Source organism: Syngnathoides biaculeatus, chromosome 22 (assembly GCF_019802595.1).
Source record: "Syngnathoides biaculeatus isolate LvHL_M chromosome 22, ASM1980259v1, whole genome shotgun sequence".
Taxonomy (NCBI): Eukaryota; Metazoa; Chordata; class Actinopteri; order Syngnathiformes; family Syngnathidae; genus Syngnathoides; species Syngnathoides biaculeatus.
Window position 1 is genome coordinate 15,094,659 of NC_084661.1, and position 14,953 is coordinate 15,109,611.

Here is a 14,953-nt window from a genome sequence, read left to right on the forward strand (position 1 = left end):
TGGTGTAACTAAGGGTATCGACGCCTAGTGGCTGTCATTACAACTGACTTCACAATATATTATAATTTTGTACATTTTATTCTATGAAAATAGACCCGTAAGTCTGAAAGTGTCAGTTTCTTTTGTCTCATGCTTCATTTGATCTTTGATGCTACATTATTTGCCGCAGATACAGTTCAGATTGTTATGCCTAATCCGGCCGATCCGGCAAATCCCACGGCGTCCAGGCCAGTCGGTATGACCAGCTCGCCAAGACCGACAACGACCGCTCCGCCAAAACAGACGACGACCTCGCCGGCCGGCACCTCCGCTCCACCGAAGCAGACTACAGCCGCGCCGGTCGGCACAACTACACCACCAAAACAAACGACGGCTGCACCGGTCGGCACAACAACGTCGTTGAAACAGACGACGGCCGCGCCGGTCGACACAACAATGCCACCGAAACAGACGACGGCCGCACGGGTCGGCACGACCGCTCCGCCGAAACAGACGACGGCCGCACCGGTCGGCACAACAACGCCACCAAAACAGACGACAACGGAGCCGGTCGACGCGACCACGCCACCAAAACAGACGACGGGCGCACCGGTCGGCACAACAATGCCACCAAAACAGACGACAACGGTGCCGGTCGACGCGACCACGCCACCAAAACAGACGACGGCCGTGCCGGTCGGCACAACAATGCCACCAAAACAGACGACAACCGTGCCGGTCGGCACGACCACGCCACCAAAACAGACGACGGCCGTGCCGGTCGGCACAACAACGCCACCAAAACAGACGACGGCCGTGCCGGTCGGCACAACAACGCCACCAAAACAGACGACGGCCGTGCCGGTCGGCACGACCACGCCACCAAAACAGACGACGACCCCCCCGGTCGGCACGACCACGCCACCAAAACAGACGACGACCCCCCCGGTCGGCACGACCACGCCACCAAAACAGACGACGACCCCCCCGGTCGGCACGACCACGCCACCAAAACAGACGACGACAACTCCTTTGCCCACAGAGACCCCAGGTACTGCTATCAGTGCTGTATCCACGCAATTAGCATTTGAATATGTACCGCTTGATGGGCTTCCATATTTTGTTTTGTGTTTTTTGCGCCGTAGGCATCTGTGACCTCAAACCGTGTCTTGGCGGGAGCGAGTGCGAGGCTCGCGCCAACGACACTCGTGTTTGCTTGTGTATGGCCGGCGAGTCGTACAACGAGGAAAGCCAGCATTGTGAGCTTGGTGAGTAGCAGTGGTGGGAAGTAACAAATACTGTAGATTTTTACGCTATCAAAAGTATTTTTTTCATTTTTATGTTTTTACTCCGTTTGTACGCATCTTTACCTTCAACCCTTCACGTTCTCAAAAATGGGCCTGTTATTTTTATTTTATTTTATTTTTTTACACATTTCCTTGGGATTACCCAACTGCGAATATGTGGGGACCCATAATATTTAGTTAAGCATTATAAGAGGATTTTTGCGAACCTTTTCATACCTGATTCTCAGAAAATGATGGAATACTATATGTATAGTATACGCAATAACTATTATTTTATTTCAGGCAAAGTTTTCCCCGGACAACTGATAGTGCCTGGAATCCCCTTTGACGATGATATGAAATCCACAACCTCCGCCGCGTTTAAACTCGCCGCAGATCAAATTTCTAAAGAGGTCATCGTTGTCTTTCACGCCCACATTCGATTGTTTGATGAAACTGAACGTATGTAACGTATTCTATCCGTACACCACAGATTGTTCAGCTTTTTAAAGACGGTTACGACTACTCTCGGTCTATTGTGCTGGAACTCAAGTAAGTGACCCGAAAGGATTGCACTCCCCGGCAGATGTTTTGCTCCTAACCGCCTCAACTTTGTCCGGGCAGGAGGATTGAAAGTCGCACCGTACGAGCCGGGCCGGGCGTGAACGCTTCAGTGGAGATGGTCTTCGAGACGTTCGCTGCAGTCAAGGCAGAGCAAATCGTAGCCCGCATCGCCGAAGCCGCAGCTTGTGAGGAGTGTCTTCTGGCAAATTCGAGCTTCTCGAGTACGTTTTCACCTCGTTCCCGTTGCCACAACTGTCACCTCTTACTCTTTGTAATTTTTTCTACATGTCCAGATCTATATTTGGGCTTATTTTTCCAAATATGATTATGCGGTCATAGATTTCCACTTTGTATATTTACCGTGATTTCCGACCTACGAAGCGCACCTGGTTATATGCCTCACCGAGTACATTGATAAAGGAAGCGCCTAGATCGAAACCGACATTCAAACACGAGATATTTACAGAGAAAGACGGTACACAGAAAAGAGTTTAACACTAGCGCCGCGCTAGCATTAGCTAACGCTAAGGGCCGTGTAGAATAAAACTTACCGGTAAATATTACTCAGACACGCCAGTAAAACAGCAGCAACGCGCTAGCACAGTGCTAACGCTCGCGCAGCGCTAACACTAACAGGGCCGTTTAAAATAAAACTTACCGGTAAATATCACTGAGACACGGCAGTAACACAACAACAGCACGCTATCACAACGCCAGCACCGCGCTAAAGCTAGCGCTAATGCTTGTGCCACACTAACGCTAACAGGGCCGTTTAAAATAAAACTTACTGGTAAATATCACTGAGACACGCCAGTAACACAGCAGCAACACGCTAGCACAGCGCTCACAAGGTCGGTAAAAGTCACTTCCTCGGCACATATATTCCACCGGTCTCATTCTTACCCTTTCCGCTCAAGTCCCTCCTTGCGGCCGATAGAAAAAATGCACAAATTATCTGCATCACCGCATAAACCGCAGGGTTGAAAGCGTGTGCGAAAAAGTCGCGGCTTGTTGGGCGGAAATTACGGTAATAAAGTTCCACAATTTCTATTATGCCAGTCAATGCCAAAGGGATGACATCTGAGCCAGCTTTTTACTCTTATTTTGTTTTGTTTTTTTTCCTCTTGTAGACACGGATCTGTGTGTTAAGCGGCCCTGTGATGAGAAAACCACAAAGTGCTCAGCGGTAGACGACGGAGAGTTTGCCTGCGGCTGTCTGAAGGGTCACATTCGGAGCGACTACAGCCAAAGAACGTGCGTCGGTAAGTTCACCTCACGGCTGGCCAAACCCCCCCCCCCCCCAAAAATAAATAAAACTGGCGTTTGAGGCGTGGGGTTTCGACTTTTTGACATCTGTTGTGAGTAAAGGAATTGAATCAGTATTTCTGTTTGAATCAAGATGTTTTTTTTTTTCATTTATCCTCACAAGTATCTGAGCTTCTACTTTTAAGTACACACCCAGTTTGCTTACTTTCGTTCCCGTCAAATTTGACCAACGGGTTCCCCCCCCCCCATCTGCAGCTTGCCCAAGCGGTCAGACCCCCAACGGAACCTGGGAATGTGTACCGTAAGTGCTTTCGCTGTAGACCCCCGACTCCCCGAGAGGCGCTCACGTTTCGACGACTTTTCTTCTCCTACTTTGCTTTTCAGCTGCCCATTCGGCTACTCCGGTTTCGACTGCGAGGAATGTGAGTCGGACCGTCGGCGCCGTGCAAGTTGCTGTAAAATGCCATCACGCTTAAAATTGTGTTCATGTTTTCAGCGTGGAAGCTGGCATTGGTGGTCGTCGGCTCCGTTCTCGGGGGGTTGCTGCTCATCACCGTCATCGTTCTCATTGTCATGTCGGTCAAGTGAGTGATTTTTATTATTAGTATTATTATTTTTTTGTATTTATTTTTACTTTAGCACAGCATTATATCCATCTGTCTGTTCTCTGTGCCGTTTATCCTCACGAGGGTCGCCGGTAAACTGGAGCATGCCCTGGCTGATTTTGGGCTGGAAAAAAAAAAAAAAAAAAAACGTGCTTGAATATTTGAAAATATGGAAACAAAATAAAAATACTTTAAGCATGAGTCAACTGAAATGTATTGCAAATAAAAGTTAAATAAAAATTGAACCAAAACAAAGGTTTAAAAAAAGCAGCTCTTTATGGTTAAACGGAAATGTATGGGCACGGTGGGTCAGCAGGAAAGCGTTGGCCTCGCAGTTCTGAGGACCCGGGTTCGATCCCGGCCCCCACCTGCGCGGATTAATTGGACGCGCTAAATCGGGGGCGTCAAACTCATTTTTCTCGCGGGCCACGTTGTGGTTCCGGCTTCCCTCGTAGGGCCGTTGTGACTGAAGCAATAGAAAAATATTTCATCGTCTCATCATATTGACATCATCAATTTATGAGCTCGTTTTGGAATCAGAAATCGAGGGCAAGCTGTTTTTCGACTGGTAACACAAAAAATGCTTATAATATCTCAACTTTATCATGTATGATGGTGACATTTTGAACAGATTTTGCAAGAATCGTGACAATTGACACTCTAGATTTGCCTTGATTTTCACACCCGTGCTCTAAATTGGCTCTAAGTTTTATTGTGAGTGCGGCTGTTAGTCTCCATGTGCCCTGCGATTGGCTGGCGACCGGTTCAGGGCGTCACGCGCCTACTGCCCGTCGACAGCTGGGATAGGGTGCCCGCGACCCTCGTGAGGATAAGCGGCTGAGAAAGTGGATGAATGAATGGAAAAGTGAAATAAAACTGAACTCCTTTGGCGCTGATTCTTTTATGTACCACTGGAGGGAGCCCTCCACCGTACAGTACAGTGACTCGATGACGATTGACAGTCAACCGCAGGCCGTTTGATTTCGTTCATTTTCTTCCGACTTTTCCGATAGATCCCCAAAGGAGGCCAAGAAAAGCAAAAGTTTAGAGAGCAGGAATGATCAGTTTTCCGACAAAGACCCCCTGGTCACGAGCCTGCCGACCAACCAGCGGGATCCCCCTCCGGCGAAGGCCGACCCGACCATGGGCGTGAAGCCGTTCCCCAGCGGAGGGGTGCCCAGGATCCCGCGGGCCACGGCCTCCAGCGCCAGCGCCTGGGACAGCGGGACCAACCTGGAGATGACGCCCAGCCTGGTTGCCGGCAGCAGGAGTTCTGTGAGTATTTCTCGTAAAAATTGCTATATTAATATTGAAGCTGCTCTTTGCTTTTGAAGAGGGAATTTTTTTTTTTGATTGTGTGGACGGACAAAGTGCGGAAATATGGTCGTCGGTTACGATCAATAAAAAACATTCGAGCCGCGTATTTGCAAATAACGGAACCTTCTCGGATTGCAGTGGCTGAACGACAACTCGGAAGACGTGAACGGAAGTCCGTTCTCGCGGCCTCGCAACCAGATCAACCCGTACGCCCAATCCCGACCCCTTAACAACCCGTACGCAGAATCCAGAGCCGCGAGCAACCCTTACGCCCGGGATCGGCCTCAGATCAACCCGTATGCTCGGAACCAAGGCCAGAATAACCCCAACTACTCGGACGACGACGGGAGGCCTTTCAACTACTGAGGAGTAGTTTTTCCTCTCCGGAATCGACACAACAACCGCTCGGGCATCTTGCGCTGGCTGAAATAAAAAAACGTTAGGGTGCCGGGCGCGGCACCAGGGGGAACTCCATTCTGGCTCCTACTCTGCTGCTGCAATTCTTTGCCACATTAATTATCTCACCGGGCGACTTTCGATAGTTCAGTACCGTTTGAGCCCATTTCTAATGTTTTCTGACCTCACAACATCTTCCATATTTTTTTCGTTTGTTTTAATTTAGTACATTTAGGGCTGCAATATCCACTTGTCAGTAAAATGTATGAGGTATATTCTATATTATGATCTTTATGTATTATGTCTTTTTGTCATTTTGGGGGCTGTATTTAAAGCTTAACACCGGTGCAAGACATTTAGAGTCACTCAAATGAAATAGAATGAAATCTGCACTCATTTTTCATATTTAAATGCATGTTGTGGTAGTGTCCGTTTATTACTCTCATTTCATATTTTCAAGACTTTATTTGTGCCACACCGGTAAGAATTTTTTTTTTTTGTTACCCGTCTGCCCTCAACCCTCATCCTTGCTAACCTTAACACAAGACACACAAAAAAAATGTCTTATAATTTTTTCATATTTGTACCTGTCAAGAAAATCTAACTATTGCCTTCCAGTTCATAATTTGGCCACGGGAGGTCACAAATTTGCTAAAATTGCACCTAAATAAATGTTTACAAACGGTTCCTACATTTTTAATGCACTCGTATTGTACATAAATGTTAAATACAACCGGGTTGTACTTAAAAAAGAATAATAGATAATTTGGAAAAAAAATTATTTTTCCGTTTGTTTGTTTTTTGGTCTAACCATCACTGAACGTGAACTCTGACCTCATTAGAGGTCGTGGGTGTACTCTAGGACTTGGCCCACCACTAGAGGGAGCCGGCGTACCACCAGCCACCTTTCGAGAATCACCGGATTGACTGCTGTTTCCATCCATCCATACATTTTCTTAGCCGCTTATCCTCACGAGAGTCACGGGGAGCGCTGGAGCCTAACCCAGCTGTCAACACGCAGGAGGCGGGGGTACACCCTGAACCGGCCGAAGCATCGAAACAAAAAGCCGCAGTCAACGATCACACCTAGGGGCAATTTATCATGTCATTATCCAAACCGCTTATCCTCACAAAGCTCGCAGTAAAGCTGGAGCCTATCCCAGCTTGCTTCAAGCGAAAGGAGGACTACACCCTGAACTGGTCACCAGTCAGTCGCAGTGCACATTGAAACAAGCAGCCGCACTCACAATCACACATAGGGGCAATTTGTCATGTCATTATCCAAGCCGCTTATCCTCATAAGGATTGCGGGAAAGCTGGAGCTTATCCCAGCTCGGTTTGAGCGAAAGGCGGACTACACCCTGAACCGGTCGCCAGCTAATCACAGGGCAGATCGAGACAGACTGCCGCACTCACAATCACACCTCGAGGCAATTTGTCATGTTATTATCCAAGTTGCTTATCCTCGCAAGTGTTGCGTGAAAGCGGGAGCCTATCCCAGCTTGCTTCAAGCAAGGCAGACTGCACCCTGAACTGGTCGCCAGTCAGTCGCAGGGCACATGGAAACAGACAGCCGCTCTCACAATTACACCAAAGGGCAATTTTATCATGTCATTATACAAGCTGCTTATCCTCACAAGGGACTGTGAGTCCAACGCCTTAGTGACCGCTGTTTATTTATATAAAAGATGAAGCCCATTCATTGACCAAGACACTAAATTGCCCATAGGTGCGAGCGTACGTTTGTCTGCGGCGCCTTGAGTCAAGGACGCGCTCCGGCCCCTCCCCCCTGCCACCCCCGACGAGGACTCCAGTTGTGCAAAATGAACGGGTGGGTGAAAGAAGGAGAAGAAGAAGAAAGCGAGGCAACATACCTTTGCGCTTGAGCGCACTTAACGAGATGGGCGGCCAACAAGGTCACGCGTGAGGAGCGATCACGCAGTCGTTTACCCGTTGAGTGTCCTTTACGCAAGTTTATTGGCTGGAGATGTTGTAACGTCGTGAAATGCCCATGCAACTTTTATTTAATAATAAAAAAAAAAAAAAAAAAAACCAACAACAGCTATGGATACTGAAGTACTTCTTTAGTAGTGATGTTGAAATATGAATCTCACATCTTTTTATGTCTTTCCTATTTAAAAAAGATTAAAAAAAAAAGCTTCAGTTGTCGATAAGGGATCTCTTGTGACGACAATTAATCAAATGTCAACATTTCATTTTGCCCACTTTATTAGGTACACCAGCACGAGCGAATCCAGTCGGCCTCCAAACTTTTTCCACCTTGAGCCAACCAACCAGTTTTTCGAGGTGAGAGCCTCTTTTTTTTTCCATTTATTTTTGCTTTGACTTACAAGCAAACATTTGAGATGAGAGCTGCAAACTGAACTCGTGTCACGAAAAAGTTGCGTTTGTGCAGATCCTTAATAAATAACCCCCCCCCCCCGCTCAAAAAAAAACAACCACATTTAAAGGTCTCGGCCTCACAAAACGTAAAACAAAGCGTAATGTTGCCGCAAAATGGGAAACGCCATAGACGGGGTAACGAATTTAAGAAACCAATATTTGAATAGATGGATCCATTTCATTACTCATATTTCAAGGCAGCAGTCAAAATGGAGTAAGGTATTAGGCCCAAGTATTCATTCTGACGGAGTCTTTTTTTCCTTTCGGCTTGTCCCGTTAGGGGTCGCCACGGCGTGTCATCTTTTTCCATCTGAGCCCATCTCGTCTTATCTTCACCCTCATGTCCTCCCTCACAACATCCATCAACCTTTTCTTTGGTCTTCCTCTCATTCTTTTGCCTGGCAGCTCCATCCTCAGACTCTCTCGCCTCTGGACATGTCCAAACCATCGAAGTCTGCACTCTCTCACCTCGTCTCCAAAACATCCGACTTTGGCCGTCCCTCTAATGAGCTCATTTCTAATCCTATCCAACCTGCTCGCTCCGAGCGAGAACCTCAACATTTTTGTTTCTGTCACCTCCAGTTCTGCTTCCTACTGTCTCTAATCCATACATCATGGCCGGCCTCGCCACTGTTTTAAAAACTTTGCCGGAGAGTCTTCTGTCACATAGTACACCAGACACCTTCTGCCAACTGTTCCACCCCGCTTGGACCCGTTTGTTCACTTCCTTACCACACTCTCCATTGCTCTGTATTGCTGACCCCAAGAATTTGAAGTCACCCACCCTCGCTATCGCTTCCCCCTCCGCCCCTCTCATTCATGCACATATATTTACCGTTTTACTTCGGCTAATCTTCATTCCTCTCCTTACCTCCATCTTTCTTATCGCTCCTCCACCTGCTCCCTGCTTTCACCGCATATCACAATATCATCTTGCGAACATCATAATCCAAGGGGATTCCAGTCTCACCTCATCTGTCAGCCTATCCATTACCACCGCGAACGGGAGGGGGGCTCAGAGCGGATCCCTGGTGCACTCCCGCCTTCACCTTAAATTCTTCTGACACACCAGCGGCGCACCTCACCGCCGTTCTGCGCTTCAAACTCGACGCTATTTCAAAGTTAGCGTGGCCTCAATTGTTTTTAAAAAAGAACAACAGTGCTAAAATAATGCTAATGACATAAAAGTCCGAGAATGGCAGCGTATTGAACTTCAAATTTGAAACATTTTTTTTTCTTTTCCAATCATCTGTATTAATGCACTCTAATCATACTTTCAGCCTTTATTAGCGCTATAATCCTTCTGTTTTGCCATCGGCGCTTACGATTGCGCGTACAGTCACGTAAACTGTCGTGAACGCGCCGCCGCGCTTCCGCACTCTTGTTTCTTGCTGATGTCGACAACGGGTAAAAGTTAATCTTAGATCGAGTTTATGTAAAAGGGGGGAGCCATAAAAAAAAAAGAAAGGGGTCATCCCGCTGCGCCGCTCGCAGTACTCGACAGTACTTGACGGGACATCTCCATCATCCAACGTCGTCGCTGCCACTTTTGGGCGATCGACACTTGGCATGATTTTTATTCTTTTACATTTCATTTCCTGATAAGCGAAACTCATCAAAGGGGAGAAAATTGAGGATTCGTCAGCAGCGATGGACCGACGAGGTCTTCGACTTGTGTTTCTTCTTCTGCTCGTACGAGGGATCCACACAACTCGAGGTAAGAGATTAAATTCATGTATTTTTCCTTTTTTTTTACTTTTGTTACATTGTCTCACAAAATCATGACAAAGGAATGTTAAAAAAAAAAAAAAAAAGTAAAAGATGATCACCAGTCCTCCAAATTGAAAAATTTGGTTTCTTAAATATCTGGAAACGAGTGGCATGCATTACTGTTATATCATAATAATTAATATCAACTAAAATGGGCTACAAGAAAATGTCAAATTTCCCAAAGTACATTATGAAATTTATTTTTGTTTTCATATTATCGTGATCATATTTAAATGAGATGTGAATAGTCGTTGTAATTTCACAATATTTACAACCCAAAACGTCATAAATGAAAACTTTTGAAGCCTTATTTTCGAACAGGCAGGTGATGTTAAATATTGTTAAAAAATAATAATGTAAAATATAATTATATTAAATATTTATATAATATATATAATAATGAATAATAATAATTAATATTGTTATAAATAATATAAGATATAATTATATTTATACCTATAATATACTAATAATCAAATATTGTTAAAAAATTATGGACAAGCAATTGACAATTTCAAAATCAGCCATGACTAAAAAATTAAAGTGGGTTATAATTTTTATTATTATTATTTTTTTTTTTTTATCTTGGACAACAAGCAAAGTGCGACGAGACAAAAGTACAAAATGAATCTTTAAATGAAGGTTAAAATGGCCAGTGGAGCAAGACCAGAATCGGAATCGTGTGCTCCCTGCAGCGTTCGGGAGCCCGGCTGGCTGACTCCAAAATCCGACCGCGGCGTCGTTGCGAGTACAGAAACCTCGTTTGGGTTTTTATCACACGACGCGACATTCATGAACTCCATGAGATCGCCGCGTCGCCCAAAAAAAACCCCCCAAAACATCCGGATTGCAGATCCAAAGTTCACGCATTACCTTTCAGATTTTGCTGATTCCGTGTGACTATTCGCTATAAAGATGGAACACTTGTACTCCCGAAATCACATGTTTGGAGTCATAAACGGCCGTCGTAAACGCGGCGCCATAAACAAAACTGAAGCTCGGAAATAAATGCTACCAAATATTTTTTCTTCTTATTTTTTTTTTTTTTATTCTTTGAAAAGCAATGGTTCTCAAACTTTTGACACCAAGTACCATCCATCCATCCATCCATCCATCCATCCATCCATTTTCTTTGCCACTCATCTTCATGAGGAACACTCCAAATTGCCCCTCGGTCTGATTGTGAGTGCGGTTGGTTTTCTCAATGTGCCCTTCGATTGGCCGGCAAGCAGTTCAGGGTGTACCCCGCCTCCTGCCCGTTGACAGCCGGGATAGGCTCCAGCACTCCTCCCGACCCTCGTGAGGATAAGCGGCAAGGAAAATGGATGGATGGATGTAAATGTAGTGAATTGACGCGCTTTGTTTTCGCAGCCGCTGTTTATTTTTTTGTGTTCTGCAAATAAGTAAAGTTGAGTTGAGTTCAAAATGAAATACGAATGAACTAAAGGCTTCACAATTATTAAACGATTGCATTCAATTGTACATAAAATTAAAATATAAATTGTACCTGAGCACATTTTGAGAAACAAATAGTCCTTCAAGATTAAATGTTAATTGTATCGGGCTTAAAAGTTAAACACAACAGAACTGTACGTATAGCAAATCTTGGATTTTTTTTTTTTTTTTTTTGGGGGGTCTTCAGGGGTTCTTTTTGTGATAAAATATAACTCTTTTTTTTTTGGTGGGGTTTTCCTGCAGGGAGCTGCGGAAGCGAAGAGTTTCAGTGCGCCAGCGGGCAATGCGTCGACATCGCCTGGCGGTGCGACGGAGTCAAAGACTGCACCGACGACTCCGACGAGCTCAACTGCCGTGAGTCACAGAGGCGATCCGGGTGAGGTTTCGCGCGGCAGCCTACGTTGCTTTTATTCATATTTTTTTTCCTCTTTATTTTTTGTTTGCGCGGGCAGCCGCTCCGTCGTGCAGCTCGGAGCAGTTCCAATGCGTGACGAGCGGCGAATGCATCTCCTCGGGGTTCGTCTGCGACGGGGAGAAAGACTGCGAGGATGGTTCAGATGAACAAAGAACATGTGGTATGGGGATGTAGTATGACCACCCCCCCCCCTCAATTTTTTTCCCACCTTTTTTGTTTAAATTAAAATTTGGGGATTTTTGGGGGGAATCAAACAGACGGTCGAACCTGCAGCCCAGATCAGTTCACCTGCCAGGAGGGCCAGTGCATCCCCGCAAAATACAAATGTGACCACGTGAGGGACTGCGTGGACAACTCTGATGAAAACAATTGCAGTAAGACGCATAGTGAAAGAAAAAAACATATGCTATATTTCTAACATTTGGGAAAGCGGAGGAGATTAATTCATATATCTGCTTTTAACATGCATTCCAAATGAATATTGCTCACTTTTTGCAGACTACCCACAGTGCACCGAGAAGACGTGCGCCAACGGGGCTTGTTACAGCAACTCGCAGCGTTGCAACGGACTGCAGGACTGCAGAGACGGTTCGGACGAATACAACTGCAGTAAGTCCAAGCCCGGACCACTTGCCGAGGTGGGAAGTTGTCGTCCCGTTCCCGTCCTGCGGGTGGTGCTAACGAGCTTTGCTAAAGATGATCCGGTTTCCAAATAAGTGACTGCGAAGAAGACGCAGTGACTAATATCGCGTTTCCATGAGCACAATTAAAAAATAAAGAGAAAAGTTTCGTGAAATTAATGATTAAATCCTTTGTTTTGTGGTCGGTTCCACGCAAATCCAAAAGCTAAGTTTGGTAATTAGTTTTTGTTTTTGTTTTTTTTTTGCTCGGGGAAATACCGGAAGTTGTCGGCAAATAACCCCAGAAGTTGGTCCAGTCCGGTAGGTGGCACTAAAGAACCAAAACAACCCAATATTTTGACACGAGATTTAGACACATTAGAAAATGATGGTGAAGTAGTTCTGTACCACATTATTGGGAGAATGCTGTTATCATTGTGGTTTTAGTTTACAGTGGTGTTTTTTTTTTTTTTAATTAAAAAAAAAAAAAATGCTGGTTACCTTTTGTCCAAACTATTGTCAAGAAGTCTCATTTCAGCACTAGTGGCAACAACAACAATATCATGTTAAGTAACTTTACTATTTATTATTCATCCTGTGTCCGTATGACTCCTTTGCAGCCGCCAGCCACTGCTCCATCCACCAACATCAGTGTCCCAACGGCGTCTGCATCCCACAATCCTTCTTGTGCGACACCTGGAACGACTGCGGGGACAACAGTGACGAGCAAGGCTGCGGTAAAGCCGACCCACCGCGACATTTAGCTGGACGTGCTTTAAATCTTCAAGTGGTTCGAGCGCTGTTGACTTCCGACCGCGTTCACGTGACCTCTGCCTCTTTCCGCCTGCAGTGTATGAGAGCTGTGGCGGCAACGAGTACACGTGTACAAATGGCCGCTGTATTCCCCAGCGTTGGGTGTGCGACAAGTTCAATGACTGCGGGGACTACAGCGATGAAAAAGGATGCGGTAGGCACACTCTTGGCTGCGCTGCTTCCGACGCGTCCGTGTTGGTTGACGTTCGATCCTGTGCCGGGATGCCAATCCAATCTACACGACCTTCAGAATCTGGAGAGCTGTTGATTGAACCAATCAAATGTCAAATTTATTTTAAAAGACGCCATCAGCAAAAGAAATGTATAGTCAGTGTTAGATGTGCGCGGAAAAACACATCGAGATCTTTTAGTTAGCGTTATTTTTTCCCACATTCGTCCCTTCTCATGCAATGGACTATTCCATTTTCTTACTGCCTTTCTGCAGGCTTGATTCATAAACGCGTGACAAACTTGTTGGCGCGGTTGTGAGGAAAATAAAGCGGCAGCTTCTAAAATTTTGCTCCAAATAGACGGCAAACAGACGACCGATTGATATTGGATCTAATGAACATTGGAAGCCCGATACTGGAGATGAAACATTTGGTCATTAAGTACCAGTTTTCATGTCAGGATGCCAATTTAATGACAAATATGGCATTCTGTTTGGATCGTAAAAGAAAAAATGTAAACGCGAGTCCGTCAGTGCCCCGCTCACGACGTAGCTCACCCCACGTTACTGGATCAGCATCTTTCCATCCTGTTGTTGGTTGGGGAGTTCGAAACTTGTTACAGCAAGTTGACTTGCTCTTGTATTTAAATGTTTCATTTTTTTTCCCCCCCTATCATCACATCATTCTTGAGTCTGAACAGTTTCATATTTCCGTCTTGTGGAATGTTGTTTGGTGGTTGACCGTGAATGATGTCGCCGGCAGACAGCGACTCCCGCGATTGTTACCCCGGCGAGTGGGGCTGCCCGGGCTCGTCGGCTTGCATCCCGGTGGGGAAGGTTTGCGATGGGAAACCGGACTGTCCCGGCGGAACAGATGAGACCAACTCCACCGCTGGCAAGACCTGCAGTAAGTCAGATTTGACGTTTCCGACAATGAATGGACAAATGATAAGAGAGTCCAACGCTAGAATGTTCCGAACTTTCACAGGGTTCAAGGGTTGACATCGTGCCCCCTTAAGCATTTCTAGGACAGTAGCTGCTGAGGTTTTGCTATGATAAGGGCTCTTAACTTTTTATCGACTCTTGGTTTAACATTAACCTTTCTCTCGGAAGGAACTCGATAATTGCCTCCAAATGAAGCACATGATCGCCATAATTTAGCTGACAAAGAATTATAATGACACCTCTGGAGCTGATTGGAATCGTTTTACGGGACGCGTCAGTAAAGCGGACTTTTATTGACGTCGGCCCGCAGGCCTGGAGCGCTGCTCGACGTTGAGCTGCGAGTATCTGTGCCACGTGTCGCCGGGAGGGGGCGCTTGCTACTGCCCTGACGGTTTTACCGTAGGCAATGACAGTCGCTCCTGCGTAGGTAGGTGAGATGACGTACAAGTGTACACACACACACACACGTACAGATGAGAAATGACATTCGATCGGGCTTCGTCGCACACAGACTACAACGACTGTCAAATCTGGGGGATATGTGACCAGCTTTGCGAAGACCGGCCCGGGACACACCGTTGCAGCTGCGCCGGTGGATACTTCCTGGAGCAGGGTCACGTCTGCAAGGCCAACGCGTCAGGTACACCGAAGCCCCGTCCGGAACGCCTTCCGCACAATTAAATTTTGACATTATACACACATTTGAATCCAAAAAGATGCAAGAATTAAAGATATAAAAATAGCATTTTCTCAGCAGTGGTTCTGTGTCACAGGAGGGGGACACAGGCTCCACCTAGTGGCAGATGTAATAATCAGAATGAATACAAATCAATTTAAATTTAAAGCGTGAAATACAATGAAACATACGTAGAAGAATTAAGCTTGTAGCAGTGCATGCAAGCTGTTTAAACCTTTTTCTCGAGAAAAGCACAGTATATTTTACATTTCAT

The 14,953-nt window shown here is 45.8% G+C and overlaps 1 protein-coding gene across 4 annotated transcripts in view; it reads left to right on the forward strand.

Annotated features, from left to right (window-relative positions):
- Positions 1–4,909: 4,909 nt before the first annotated feature.
- The window catches only part of lrp2b (low density lipoprotein receptor-related protein 2b), a 40,957-nt gene continuing 30,913 nt past the window's right edge, over positions 4,910–14,953 (forward strand). For 3 of the 4 annotated variants that reach the window (XM_061809424.1, XM_061809426.1, XM_061809427.1), the window contains exons 1-12: positions 4,910–4,975; positions 7,648–7,720; positions 9,423–9,533; positions 11,285–11,395; positions 11,494–11,616; positions 11,714–11,830; positions 11,955–12,065; positions 12,697–12,813; positions 12,927–13,043; positions 13,822–13,965; positions 14,314–14,430; positions 14,515–14,643. In XM_061809424.1, the coding sequence (XP_061665408.1) occupies positions 9,467–9,533; positions 11,285–11,395; positions 11,494–11,616; positions 11,714–11,830; positions 11,955–12,065; positions 12,697–12,813; positions 12,927–13,043; positions 13,822–13,965; positions 14,314–14,430; positions 14,515–14,643 (1,153 nt within the window). In that variant the 5' untranslated portion in view covers positions 4,910–4,975; positions 7,648–7,720; positions 9,423–9,466. Of the gene's footprint in view, positions 4,976–7,647; positions 7,721–9,331; positions 9,534–11,284; positions 11,396–11,493; positions 11,617–11,713; positions 11,831–11,954; positions 12,066–12,696; positions 12,814–12,926; positions 13,044–13,821; positions 13,966–14,313; positions 14,431–14,514; positions 14,644–14,953 lie in introns of those variants that run through there. The other variant, XM_061809425.1, reaches the window with a different exon arrangement.